The 13,222-nt window shown below is 45.8% G+C and overlaps 2 protein-coding genes across 2 annotated transcripts; one reads left to right on the forward strand and one right to left on the reverse strand.

Annotated features, from left to right (window-relative positions):
- On the forward strand, positions 1 to 3,512 carry kbtbd13a (kelch repeat and BTB domain containing 13a). Its single transcript, XM_069147221.1, has one exon. The coding sequence runs from the start codon at positions 8 to 10 to the stop codon at positions 1,697 to 1,699; it is 1,692 nt and encodes a 563-aa protein (XP_069003322.1). The 5' UTR covers positions 1 to 7; the 3' UTR covers positions 1,700 to 3,512.
- Positions 3,505 to 12,843, reverse strand: ubap1lb (ubiquitin associated protein 1-like b). The gene is made up of 4 exons (XM_069147222.1): positions 12,100 to 12,843; positions 5,883 to 6,107; positions 4,810 to 4,911; positions 3,505 to 3,906 (listed from the first exon to the last, which is right to left on the reverse strand). The coding sequence occupies exons 1-4, from the start codon at positions 12,823 to 12,825 to the stop codon at positions 3,772 to 3,774; spliced, it is 1,188 nt and encodes a 395-aa protein (XP_069003323.1). The 5' UTR covers positions 12,826 to 12,843; the 3' UTR covers positions 3,505 to 3,771.
- Between the last annotated feature and the right edge of the window lie 379 nt (positions 12,844 to 13,222).

Below are 13,222 nucleotides of genomic sequence, written 5' to 3' on the forward strand. Positions count from 1 at the left end.
GGAGGTGATGGAGTCCAGCACGAAGGTGATGGAGTCCAGCAGGGAGGTGATGGAGTCCAGCACGGAGGTGATGGAGTCCATCAGGGAGGTGATGGAGTCCAGCACGGAGGTGATGGAGTCCATCAGGGAGGTGATGGAGTCCAGCACGGAGGTGATGGAGTCCAGCAGGGAGGTGATGGAGTCCAGCACGGAGGTGATGGAGTCCAGCAGGGAGGTGATGGAGTCCAGCAGCTGTCCATTGGTGAGTCTGATGTCGGGGCGGTGTGAGGCGCCAGGCAGCCTGAGGGTCAGAGTTCACGGCCGTGTGTTCGCAGTGGACCGAGCTAAGGTGGCTGAGAGGTGTGAGTTCTTCCGAGCTCTGTTCCAGTCGGGGATGAGAGAGTGCTGGCAGGAGGAGGTCCAGCTGCGCTGCGTGGGGCTGCTGGGCTTCCTGGTGCTGCTGCAGGTGCTGGACGGGCAGCGACCCGTGCTCAGCGGGGACCAGATCGTGGAAGCCATCGAGTGCACGGCATTTCTCCAGGTGCCGTCTCTCACCAAACACCTGATCAACATCATCAACTCTGAAAACTGCTTGCTCATGTACCACACAGCTGCAACCTTCGGAGTGTGGGAGCTGTCCCACTGCTCGGCCCTGTTCATCAGGGACTCATACGCCGACCTGAGGGACCACGTCCACACCTTACCCAGCCAGCTGGTGGACTACGTCCAGTCTCTCCTCCCCAGCAGCTACGTGGCCGTGTGCAGTCACTCTCCGTCCTCTGAGCTGCTGCAGGACGTCCAGAGGACGGTGTGCTACCTGGACGAGGAGCGCAGGGAGTGGAGGGTCCTCACACACCTGCCCGGCAGCACCAGCACCACCATGGCCGGCGTGGCCGTCCTCGACAACAAACTGTACATCATGGGAGGAGTCCACGATGTGAGTAAGAGGGTGGTGGAGGCGGGGTTCTGCTACAACCCCACAGCTGACAGCTGGACCACCATCTGTGGCCCCCAGCAGCTGCGCTACAACTTCCCTCTGATAGGTCTTGACGGCTGCCTGTACGCGGTAGGGGGGGAGTCCCACCTGAAGGCGCTGTCCTCTGTGGAGAGATACCGGCCGTCTGACGGCAGCTGGACGTCTGTCTCCTCCCTCCCCTGTCCCGCAGCATCTGTGGTGTCTGCAGTAGCCATGGACAGGATCTTCATCTGTCTCTGGAGAGGGATGGGGGCCACAGATGTACACGAGTACGTGCCCGAACACGACCGCTGGCTTCTGGTCACAACGCTCATCCGCCCACACAGTTACGGTCTGTACATGGTGGCCCATCGGGACAACCTGTACGTGATGCGGAACGGACCCTGTGACGACTTCCTGCTGTGTGTGATGGACTGTTACAACCTGAGCTCGGGTCAGTGGACGGCCATGTCGGGTCAGTACACCAACAGCAAAGGCTCTCTGTTCACGGCAGTGGTGAGAGGAGACTCGGTGTTCACGCTCAGCCGACAGGTGACCTCCGAGTACATGGTGGACGAGCGGCAGTGGAGGCCAAGGCGGGAGATGAGCGGCTTCGGAAGGATCGGATCCATTTACACATTTCTGATGAGGCTGCCTAAAGTTGTCCCCCTCACAGGAAACTGTCTGGACCTGACTCAGAACCAGAACCTCAGAGACGTTAAGGTGTGTCCCAAATTCTCCCTGCAGTGTTCTCACAACCTGTAGGAGGCGCTGTTCTTTAAACCAAGTTCATTACGACATGCTTCTCATTGTGCTGGATGTGTTTCTAAGAGGAACATCAGGCAATTTAAATGTAAATAAATACAAAATGTGATGATTTGTAAATCACATAAACTCATATTTAATATAAAATAGACCAAAGACAACATATCAAATGTTGAAACAGAGAAATTGTATGGTTTTATAAAAATATCTGCTTATTTTGAATCTGATGTCAGCAACACGTCTCTATAAAGTTGTTCCAGGATCATGGTCACCATTGAGCTGCATCACCTCTTCTTTTAACAAAACTCTAGAAACGTTGGGGAACTGAGGAGACCAGTTTCTGGAGTTTTGAAAGTGAAATGTGGTCCCATTCTTGCCCGTGTCACGACCCGGCTAAGAGAAAGGACAAAGTGTGGAGACCACACATGATTATATAAGAAAAATGAATTTATTTAAGAAAACAGCTCATCAGCAATGTGTGTACTTTTGGGATGTATGAAGATGTGCAGGTGTAAGAAAACAAAATGAAACCAAACCAGAGACCCAGAGAAGGAGAGAGACTGACTGCTGTGGCATCCATATATATGGGTTAAATCACAGCAGCTCAGGTGTCAGTCATCTGGTCCTGAGGCCTACAGGCCGTCAACCCAGATACAGGATTTCAGCTGCTCAACAGTTCAGGGTCTCCTTTGTCGTATTTTTCATTTCATGATGCTCCAGATGTTTTCAAGTCCATCTTCAATGATCTCGGTCCAGAGAAGGCGGCGGTGTTTCTGGATCATGTTTCTATCTGGTTCCTTCTTTGGAGAATTTTAACCTGCATTTGTGGACGCAGCGATGAACTGTGTTCACAGACGATGATTTTCACAAGTGTTCCTGAGCCCATGCAGTGATTTCCACTCCAGAATAGTGTGTTTTTAATGCAGTGCTGCCTGAGGGCCCGAAGATCACCACCATCCAATATTGGTTTCCAGCCTTGTCCCTTGTGTTCAGAGATTTCTCCAGATTCTCTGAATCTTTTAATGATATTATGAACCGTAGACGATGAAATCCACTAATTCTTTGTAGTTTTACGTTGAGGAACATTATTCTTAGATTGCTGAACTATTTTCTCACACAATCTTTCAGAGTGGTGAACCTCTCCCCATCTTCACTGCTGAGAGACTGAAATCATCTTTTTATACCCAATCATGTTACTGATCTGTTGCCATGGTAACCTGATTAGTTGTCAGATGTTCCACCAGGTGTTTTTTATTTTTACACAACTTTTCCATCTTTTGTTGATCCAGTCACAACTTTTCAAAGACGTGTTGCTTCCATCAAATTCAAAATAAGCAGATATTTTTCATAAAACAATAACATTTCTCAGTTTCATCATTTGATATGTTGTCTTTGGTCTATTTTCAATTAAATATGAGTTTATGTGATTTACAAATCATCACATTCCATTTATATTTACATTTTACACAGCATCAACTTTTTTTGTAAACTGGGTTGTACACTACACACTCCTCTGTACAGGTACAACCCAGTTTACAAAAAAGGTTGATGCTGTGTAAAATGTAAATATAAATGAAATGTGATGATTTGTATCACATAAACTCATACTCAGTGTCAAAGTCAGTGTCACACCTGTCTGACAGCTGGTTTGTAACTGATTGACTTTAAGAACACTCAGTGATGTGAAGCAGAGTTCTGTGTTCATGAGAAGCAAAGCAGCTTCTGTTCCTGTTTTCACAGACAACACTCCTCAATGAAGTCATTTGTTCCAGGAGAAAAATAAAGAAACAAACAAACAACCTCAATGTGAATTCAAGAACTTTAATACATCTCTTCAGGATTACAACAAACTCCCATAACTCACTGATCATCTGATGGTGTTTGTAAATGAACAGAGTTACACTGTAACAAAAAGAAGGAGAATGTGGTTCTTCTTCTTCTTCTTCTTCTACTTCTTCTTCTTCTTCATCATCATCATCATCATCATCTGAGCATTACTCTTTTCCTGCACTGTTCTCCTTTACACATAATAATGAATCTGTGTGTATATGTGTATATATGTAGGTGTGTGGTCAGGCCACCCTCATCATCAGCTCCTCCAAAGCTTTCTCTCTGTGGTTCTCGTGGACCAGCAGCACCTCTTTGATGGCGTTTTGCTGGAAGCCCATCTCGTTAAACTGACTGAGCAGGTGGAGGAACTCCTGAGCCTGAACACCAACAAACAATCATGTTTTAGACTTTCGTTATGAGTAAAAAACAAAAACAAAGACATGGTCAGGTTTATTCTTCAATAAAGACTCTGTTCTTTAATAAATCTGACTCTGCTCTTTAATAAACCTGACACTATTCTTTAACAAACCTGACTATGTTCTTTAATAAATCTGACTGTGTTCGTTATTAAACCCGACTCTCTTTTCTTAATAAACCTGACTCTGTTCTTTAATAAACCTGAATCTGTTCTTTAATAAACCTGACTCCTTTCAACTTGACTCTGTTCTTTAATAAACCTGACTCCTTTCAACTTGACTCTGTTCTTTAATAAACCTGACTCTGTTCGTTAATAAACCTGAATCTGTTCTTTAATAAACTTGACTCTATTCTTTAATAAACCTGAGTGTGTTCTTTAATAAACCTGACTCTATTCTTTACTAAACCTGACTCTATTCTTCAATAAACCTGACTGTGTTCTTCAATAAACCTGATTGTGTTCTTTAATAAACCTGACTGTGTTCTTTAATAAATCTGACTGTGTTCATTATTAAACCTGACTCTCTTTTTTAATAAACCTGACTCTGTTCTTTAATAAACCTGAATCTGTTATTTAATAAACCTGACTCCTTTCAACTTGACTCTGTTCTTTAATAAACCTGACTGTTTGTTAATAAACCTGAATCTGTTCTTTAATAAACCTGACTCTATTCTTTAACAAACCTGACTGTGTTCTTTAATAAACCTGACTCTATTCTTCAATAAACCTGACTCTGTTCTTTAATAAACCTGACTGTCTTTGTTAATAAACCTGACTTTATTCTTCAATAAACCTGACTCTGTGCTTTAATAAACCTGACTCCATCATGTCTCTGAGAGTGGAGGTTCTCTACAGGTCTTACCTTTGTCTCACAGTTCTGAAACATCTCCAAAGCCTCTTCTACCTGAACCATGTCATAGCCCAGCTGACACAGGTGGTCACAGGCCACCAGGTAAGTCAAGATCTGCAGACACACACACACACACACATGTATTCATTCAGACTGCTGTATACAGTATGCAGTACACTGTACACAGTATACTGCTGAATAGGTTCATGAAACATCTATTTTTAAGGTCAGCATCTGTCAAATATTTGCAGTAAAATGTTTCCACATGTTTTGTGACAGCAGATTTCTGATGTTTCTGTCTGCAGGACTTTTAACAGCTCTCTGATCTCACACTGATCTGCTGTCTGTTACTGAGTTCACTAAATCTTTCTGAGAGCCCACTGACCCGAGGTGTAATATAGGACACACTGTGACACACCGTAACACACCGTAACACACAGTAACAGACAGTAACACACAATAACACACCGTAACACACTGTAACACACAGTGACCAGCTGACAGATCTAAAGTCAGACTGGAAACCAATAGAACCATCAACACGTCACTGTGTCTTATTGTTTCCATAAGACCAAGCAGGCAGCATATATCTATATATTCATATACAGTATCTATAAATTCATATATCTATAGTGATATTCACTGTAGACAAGATGTTTATGTTTATGTCTATAGTGATATTCACTGTGGAGTAGATGTTTATGTTTATATCTATAGTGATATTCACTGTAGACTAGATGTTTATAACTATACACCCTCCTACTGAAGACATGTGACTGTGATTTTCCAGTCAGAGACTGACATGTGTGTGTCCGTCTTCTCCTCATGGTAAACATGTTGGATGTGTTTCCCATCAGCCCCGGGCCCACTCATGAGAAAACACAGGGCAGGACGGCTTTCTATTTTTAGACCGGTTTAAAGCAGCCTCTAATCCTGAGTGATTTCCCTGTGCTAGTTGGAGCTCCTTACAGCTGGAACAGCCTCCACTTTGTGACTGAAATACAAACACGTGTTGGCCACTTTACTTGAGAAGGACTAAAACATATCCATGTGTCTCCTAGCAATGCTCTGGGTGTGTCTCTGACCTGATCTGGGGTCTGCTGTCCGGTCCTCTGCAGAGCCAGGATGGCGGTGCGGAGGGAGTATCCCCGGGCCGTAATGGCCTCCAGCAGCTCCCTCTCCTCTGGGCTCAGAGCTGTCAGGAGCTCCACGGAGGAGTCCGAACCAAAGGAGGGGAGCCCCCGGGGAGGGGGGGAGGCCAGGGGGAACCTGCAGGAGTCTGGTTGGATACCTGTCTGAGGAGCAGCAGGCTGCAGTGACGAGTAGAACAGATCAGTGAAGTGGTTCTCATGGTCTGCAGCACTGACAGCAGAGTATACCTGACACACGGCTTTGTTAATCCTCATGAACTTTTTATATCCTGCTGCATTCAGCCAGAAGACTTTACACAGTTTATTTTTAGAGTGCAGATCCCTAAAAACATTTTGGAAATGTGAGGTGAAACAAGGCTCAATGCTGAGGATGGATTTCACCAGAGGAAACCAGAGTTTAAAGATGTGAGGGACTCAGTGTTCAGATCTCAAGCTTAATATAAAGTGGTGCACTGACAGGTTCAGTCTGCTGATATGTGCAAGTTTATTCTGCCATATTCATAGAGAGAGACTGCTCTCTATACTGCAGGCTGCACAGCAGGAGGTCTCCCTGTGTCACGCGGTCAACTCTCCTCTGAGCTCAGTGACCTGTTGCAATAAGAGAGCACTCAGCTGTTGCAGCATGAAGAGGCTGGCATGTGTCAGCTGCTCTCATTCACAGTTTTATATGTTTTATATCAACAACACCATCATCATCATCACCATCATCATCACCATCATCACCATTATCATCATCACCATCATCATCATCATCATCACCAGCACCATCAACATCACCATCATCACCATCATCATCACCATTATCATCATCACCATCATCATCATCATCATCATCATCGCCATCATCACCCCCGTCACCATCACTATCATCACCATCATCACCATCACCATCATCACCCCCATCACTGTCACAATCACCACCATCATCATCACCATCATAACCATCATCATCACCATCATCAACATCATCATAACCATGATCATCATCAACACATCACCACCAACATCACCATTACCATCACCTTCACCTTCACCATCATCATCACAGTCGTCATCATCATCACCATCATCATCTATCCTGGCTCCTAAATGGTAGAATGAGCTCCACCAACATCAGGACAGCAGAAACTCTGAACATCTTCCACCACAAACTAAAAACACACCTCTTCCTCCTTTACCTTAAATAGTAGAATTTTAGTATCTTAAAATAGAACTTACTGATAGAACTTTGTAGTTTGGCTTTCTTGAGGAAATTGTGTTTTCTTGATTCTTGTTGTTCTGGTTTTGTACCCTCATGGTTGAAATTAACTTATTGTAAGTCGCTTCGGATAAAAGAGTCAGATAAATGAAATGTAATGTAATCATCATCATCATCACCACCATCAAAACCATCATCATCATCATCACCACCATCATCACGATCACCGTCACATCACCACCATCACCACCGTCACATCACCACCATCATCATCACCATCATCATAATCACCATCATCATAACCATCATCATCATCAACACATCACCACCAACATCACCTTCACTATCACTATCATCATCATCACAATCACCATATTAATCACCATCATCACCCCCATCACCGTCACCATCACTATCATCACCATCACCATCATCACCGTCACCATCACCATCATCACCATCACCACCATCACCGTCACCATCACCATCATCACCCCCATCACCATCATCACCATCATCATCACACCCATCACCATTTCTTTGTTTAGTAATCAGTGGTGAGTTTCCATTCCCGCCCATTTGTAACACCTGGTGACGGGAGGTCTAGCGAGCAGGAGGTGTGGTCTAACGAGCAGGAGGTGTGGTCTGACCAGCTGTAGCCAACCCTGTTATAAAACCAGGAAGTGTTTGAAGCGTCAGCGAGGACTCGTTGTATGAAGACTCGGTGGATAAAGACAGAGGAGTCTTTTGTTGGAGTCACAGGAGGGAGGCTGAGTATAGCTGAGTAGTACTACTGCCATCTGAGTATGTGTGTACTTTCCGTCCCTGTGTGTATATCTACTCGTAGATACTACAGGCCTCTCACTCGTTCACACCAACACCGTAACCTTTCCTCTGTTATCTGTCCCACCCGTTCCACTCATACCCAACACCTCGTCACAGGAGGACTCTGGAACTGTCAGTCAGCTGAAGACAGACTTCATCTCTGGACTTCCTTGGTCTCACTGAGACCTGTTATTTGTTTTAAATATTGCTTTTTATGTTACCCATTTTCTGTAATGCTTAACATGTTGTACAAAATGTTTTGCAGACTAAATTTTTCCAGCCGTTTTAATTTTTTGTATACTTAAATACATTAAATTGTCTTATACTGTCAATGCTTGTGGTAAAAAACAATCTATAGTGAATTTTTGCTTTCAGGAACGAATTCTTTATTTTAAAAGAATTGGTTTTGGTTTAGTGGAATGGATCGTTAGTCTCTTCTACTAAAAATGAGGCTTTCACATATTGTGGCTTTAAATTACATCACAGTAACAAATGATTTGACACTTCTGACTTTTACAAAATCTGAAATAATCATGATGTGACCTTAATTAATTCTGTTAGTGCAGTCTGGAAAGACTCACTGATCGAATATAATTTCTATACCGGACAACATCCACCCTGCTGCTCTCTCCTCTGCCATATGTATCTATCTCCTTCAGCCACACCCCCAGACCCACTGGTAGGAGGAGGAGGGGGGGTACAGGTCTACTCATCTCCCTAAATGGAGGTTTTCTCTTTACCCACTTCCACTTCCTACCTCACTGTCTCTTGAGTTTCATGCTGTGACAGTTACTCATCCGGTACAATTAAACATTGTTGTCCTCTACCGTCCTCCAGGTCCTTTGGGAGATTTATTGGACGAATTAGACGTCCTCCTGTCAAACGTCCCAGAAAATGGTCCTCCACTTGTCCTTCTGGGTGACTTTAACATCCAGACTGAGAAGTCATCTGACCTTGTGCTCTTCCTGTCTTCCTTTGCTGTCTCCCTCAGTCCTTCCCCTCCTCCTCACAAAGGTTGGAACCACCTGGACTATATTTCACCAGAAACTGCTCCACATCTAACCTCACTGTAACTCCACTTCATGTCTCCGACCACTTCTTTATCTCTGACTCTCTCAAACTGACAACCTGACCACATCAACAGACTCTGGACCTGTCCGTCACAACATTCACTCCCTTTCTCCCTCCTCTCCCTCCTCTCCCTCCTCTCTCCCTCCTCTCCCTCCTCTCTTCCTCCTCTCTCCTTCCTCTCTCCCTCCTCCTCTCTCCCTCCTCTCCCTCCTCTCTTCCTCCTCTCTTCCTCCTCTCTCCCTCCTCTCCCTCCTCTCCCTCCTCTGTTTTATCTGCCCTCCCTTCAACTGACTCTTTCTCCCTCATGCATCCAAACTCTGCCACAGACACTCTCCTTTCGACTCTGTCTTCCTCTCTTGATTGTCTCTGTCCTCCTCCATGTCCTCCAGTCCTCCCTAACTCCGTGGTTGTCTGACTCGGTGCACCCAGAGAGCCACTATGAGAGCATCAGAAATGAAATGTAGAAAATCTAACCACCCTGATGACCTGCTCACTTATCAATCTCTCCATCTTCTCTCCCTCCTCTCCCTCCTCTCTTCCTCCTCTCTCCCTCCTCTCCCTCCTGTCCCTCCTTCTCTCTCCCTCCTCTCTCCCTCCTCTCCCTCCTGTCCCTCCTTCTCTCTCCCTCCTCTCTCCCTCCTCTATCTCTGCAGCCAAAAGCTCCTTCTAGCAAACCAGAATTCAATCCTCATTTTCCAACCCCAAAAAGCTCTTCTCCATCTTCTCCATCTTCTCCATCTTCTCCAACTACCTTGACCCCTCCTCCCCCCTTCCCCTCCCCCCTCCATCCTTCCATCAAGCCACTTTGTCAACTACTTTACTAAAAAGATCGATGACATATGCTCCTCATTTTCAAACCCATCTTCTATAACTACATGTCCATCTTCTTCATCTTCATCTTCATCCCCTTCACTTTCCTCTTTCACTCCCCTGTCTCCCAATCAAATTGTTACCTTGGTAACCTCCACCCCCCCCCCCCAACCACCTGCCCCCCCCCCTCCCCATCCCATCTCACATTCTCCAGTCTATTGCTCCAGACCTTCTTCCTTTTCTCTCCATCTCATCAACTCTTCTCTGTCAACGGTCTGTTTCCTGAACTCTCTGAAGGAGAGAGTGAACCCTCTCCTGAAGAAACCCCCCCCCCCAACCCGTCTGAAGTAAACAACTACAGACCGTCTCTCTTCTTCCCTTTCTTTCCAAAACTCTGGAGTGAGCTATCTTTAACCAACTCTCCTCCTATCTCCACCATAATAACCTTCTTGACCACCAGTCTGGTTTCAACAGAGACGGTCCTCCTTCTGTCTCTGAGCAGCTTCACACTGCTAGAGCAGCCTCTCTGTCCTCTGTCCTGATCCTTCTAGACCTTCTGCTGCATTGGACACAGTGAACCACCAGATCCTTCTTTCCTCCTTCAGGACCTCGGTGTCTCAGGCTCTGCTCTCTCCCTGTTCTCATCCTACCTCAACGACCTCACCTACCGGGTAACTTGGAGAGGATCTGTGTCTGAACCTTGTCCTCTCACTACTGGTGTCCCTCAAGGCTCCGTCCTGGGTCCCCTCCTCTTCTCTCTGTACACCGACTCTCTCGGCTCTGTCGTTCACTCGCATGTCTTTTCCTACCACAGCTTTGCTGATGACACCCAACTGATCCTCTCTTTTCCAGATCTGAAACACAGGTAGCAGCATGAATCTCTGCCTGTCTGACTGACATCTCTCAGTGGATGTCCTCACACCACCTGGAAATCAACCTCCACAAGACCGAACTGCTCTTCCTTCCAGGGAAAGACTCTCCCACCCTCGACCTGACTACTACCTTCAACAACTCTGTTATCCCGACCCTGACTGATAAGAACCTCGGAGACACTCGACAGTCAACTCTCTCTTACTGCCAACATCACTGCAACAACACGTTCCTGTATATACAGTGGGTACGGAAAGTATTCCGACCCCTTTAAATTTTTCACTCTTTGTTTCATTGCAGCCATTTGCTAAAATCAAAAAAGTTCATTTTATTTCTCATTAATGTACACTCAGCACCCCATGTTGACAGAAAAAAACAGAAATGTAGAAATTTGTGCAAATTTATTAAAAAAGAAAAACTGAAATATCACATGGTCATAAGTATTCAGACCCTTTGCTGTGACACTCATATTTAACTCACATGCTGTCCATTTCTTCTGATCCTCCTTGAGATGGTTCTACTCCTTCATTGGAGTCCAGCTGTGTTTAATTAAACTGATTGGACTTGATTAGGAAAGGCACACACCTGTCTATATAAGACCTTACAGCTCACAGTGCATGTCAGAGCAAATGAGAATCATGAGGTCGAAGGAACTGTCCAAGGAGCTCAGAGACAGAATTGTGGCAAGGCACAGATCTGGCCAAGGTTACAAAATCATTTCTGCAGCACTCAAGGTTCCTAAGAGCACAGTGGCCTCCATAATCCTTAAATGGAAGAAGTTTGGGACGACCAGAACTCTTCCTAGACCTGGCCGTCCAGCCAAACTGAGCAATCGTGGGAGAAGAGCCTTGGTGAGAACAACTCTGTGACCATTCTTGACTGGCCCAGCCAGAGCCCTGACCTAAACCCAATTGAGCATCTCTGGAGAGACCTGAAAATGGCTGTCCACCAACGTTCACCATCCAACCTGAGGGAACTGGAGAGGATCTGCAAGGAAGAATGGCAGAGGATCCCCAAATCCAGGTGTGAAAAGCTTGTTGCATCATTCCCAAGAAGACTCATGGCTGTACGAGCTCAAAAGGGTGCTTCTACTCAATACTGAGCAAAGGGTCTGAATACTTATGACCATGTGATATTTCAGTTTTTCTTTTTTAATAAATTTGCACAAATTTCTACATTTCTGTTTTTTTCTGTCAAGATGGGGTGCTGAGTGTACATTAATGAGAAATAAAATGAACTTTTTTGATTTTAGCAAATGGCTGCAATGAAACAGAGTGAAAAATTTAAAGGGGTCTGAATACTTTCCGTACCCACTGTACATCAGACACACACACACACACACACACTCCTCGCAGTCCTGACATGTCCAGCTCTCACCCTATGTGCTGTGCTGCGGGTGCTGATGGTGGGGACCCTGTTGAGTGTCCTGGTCCAGGTGCTGGGGGTACAGGTGCTGGGGGCTCTGTGTGAGGACAGGCTCTGGAACATGCTGTCTGCGTTGGGGCGGTGTGGGAGGGGCGTGTCCAGCCCTGAGAGGGAACACTGGCGCAGATTCTTCCTGCGTTGGTGCGGCAGGCTGCTCAGACAGGCCGGAGGGTTGAGCAGGTCGGGGACAAAGGCCTTCTGAGCTTTCCTCTGACCACGCCCATGTGCAGCAGCAGGACACTCCGAGCCAGCTTCCACCGTCTGACACGTGTCGGCTCTCTGAGCGTCCTCCTCCTCCTCTGACTCTGAGGCGGCCGTGTTGCTGCGCAGGACGCTCAGGTTCAGGCTGCGGGAGCGCTGCCGAGGGTTCGGCTCCCAGAAGTCTGAGCTGTGGCGGCTGGCCAGGCGGCTCTGCTGAGGGCTGCTGAACATCATCCAGTACGGAGGACAGGACGGCAGCAGTCCTGAGGACGAGTACGAGGAGGAGGATGAAGAGGAGGAGGAGCACGGCGGATTCCGGGGTTGATTGGTGAAGCCCCTCTGCAGTCCAGTTATCACCCAGTTCTCCAGGCTGAACTCATACTGTCGATGAAGAGACATGTTAGTGTTAGTAGTCCCCTCACCGTCCTCTTCATCATCACAAACATTACACAGTCCTTTCACCCTCCTCTTCATCATTACACAAACAGCAGGATGCTCAGTGTGAGACAGAAAGATGATTTTATATTGATGTATTATTTGCTCCTCCGCAGCTGCAGCTGAAATGATGAGGCTAAAACGTTTGTACATGTCATGAGAATACATCTAATAATACATTAATTTAATGAAATATGCACATGATTAGAGTGATCTTCCTGTGGTCGTCATGGTGATATTATAAGTCTTTCAACTTCGTCTACATTCATAGTCAGTGATTTTTTTTTTACATCACATCCTTCATCATTCAGCAGCTGCAGCTGCGCTGCTTTCAGTTGGATTATGTGTTTAACTTCGTTATGTTTTATTTAAATTATAGATTGCTCCTCAATTTTTAAATATGTTGCTTGGCTGTCAGTCCACTTGTCCATGTTTGTGA

The sequence above is a fragment of the Embiotoca jacksoni genome, unplaced genomic scaffold (genome assembly GCF_022577435.1).
Source record: "Embiotoca jacksoni isolate LCO1_2020_lvr unplaced genomic scaffold, fEmbJac1.0.p SCAF_136, whole genome shotgun sequence".
Classification (NCBI taxonomy): domain Eukaryota; kingdom Metazoa; phylum Chordata; class Actinopteri; family Embiotocidae; genus Embiotoca; species Embiotoca jacksoni.

Bases quoted from the DNA above. Each gene is read 5' to 3' on its own strand.
- ubap1lb (XM_069147222.1), bottom strand. From the start codon at position 12,825: ATGATGAAGAGGAGGGTGAAAGGACTGTGTAATGTTTGTGATGATGAA. The intron at 6,108-12,099 runs GTGAGAGCTGGA...TCGTCACTGCAG, and splicing joins CCCGCAGCACAGCACATAGG to CCTGCTGCTCCTCAGACAGG. The intron at 3,907-4,809 runs GTAAGACCTGTA...GTTGGTGTTCAG, and splicing joins TTCAGAACTGTGAGACAAAG to GCTCAGGAGTTCCTCCACCT.
- kbtbd13a (XM_069147221.1), top strand. From the start codon at position 8: ATGGAGTCCAGCACGAAGGTGATGGAGTCCAGCAGGGAGGTGATGGAG.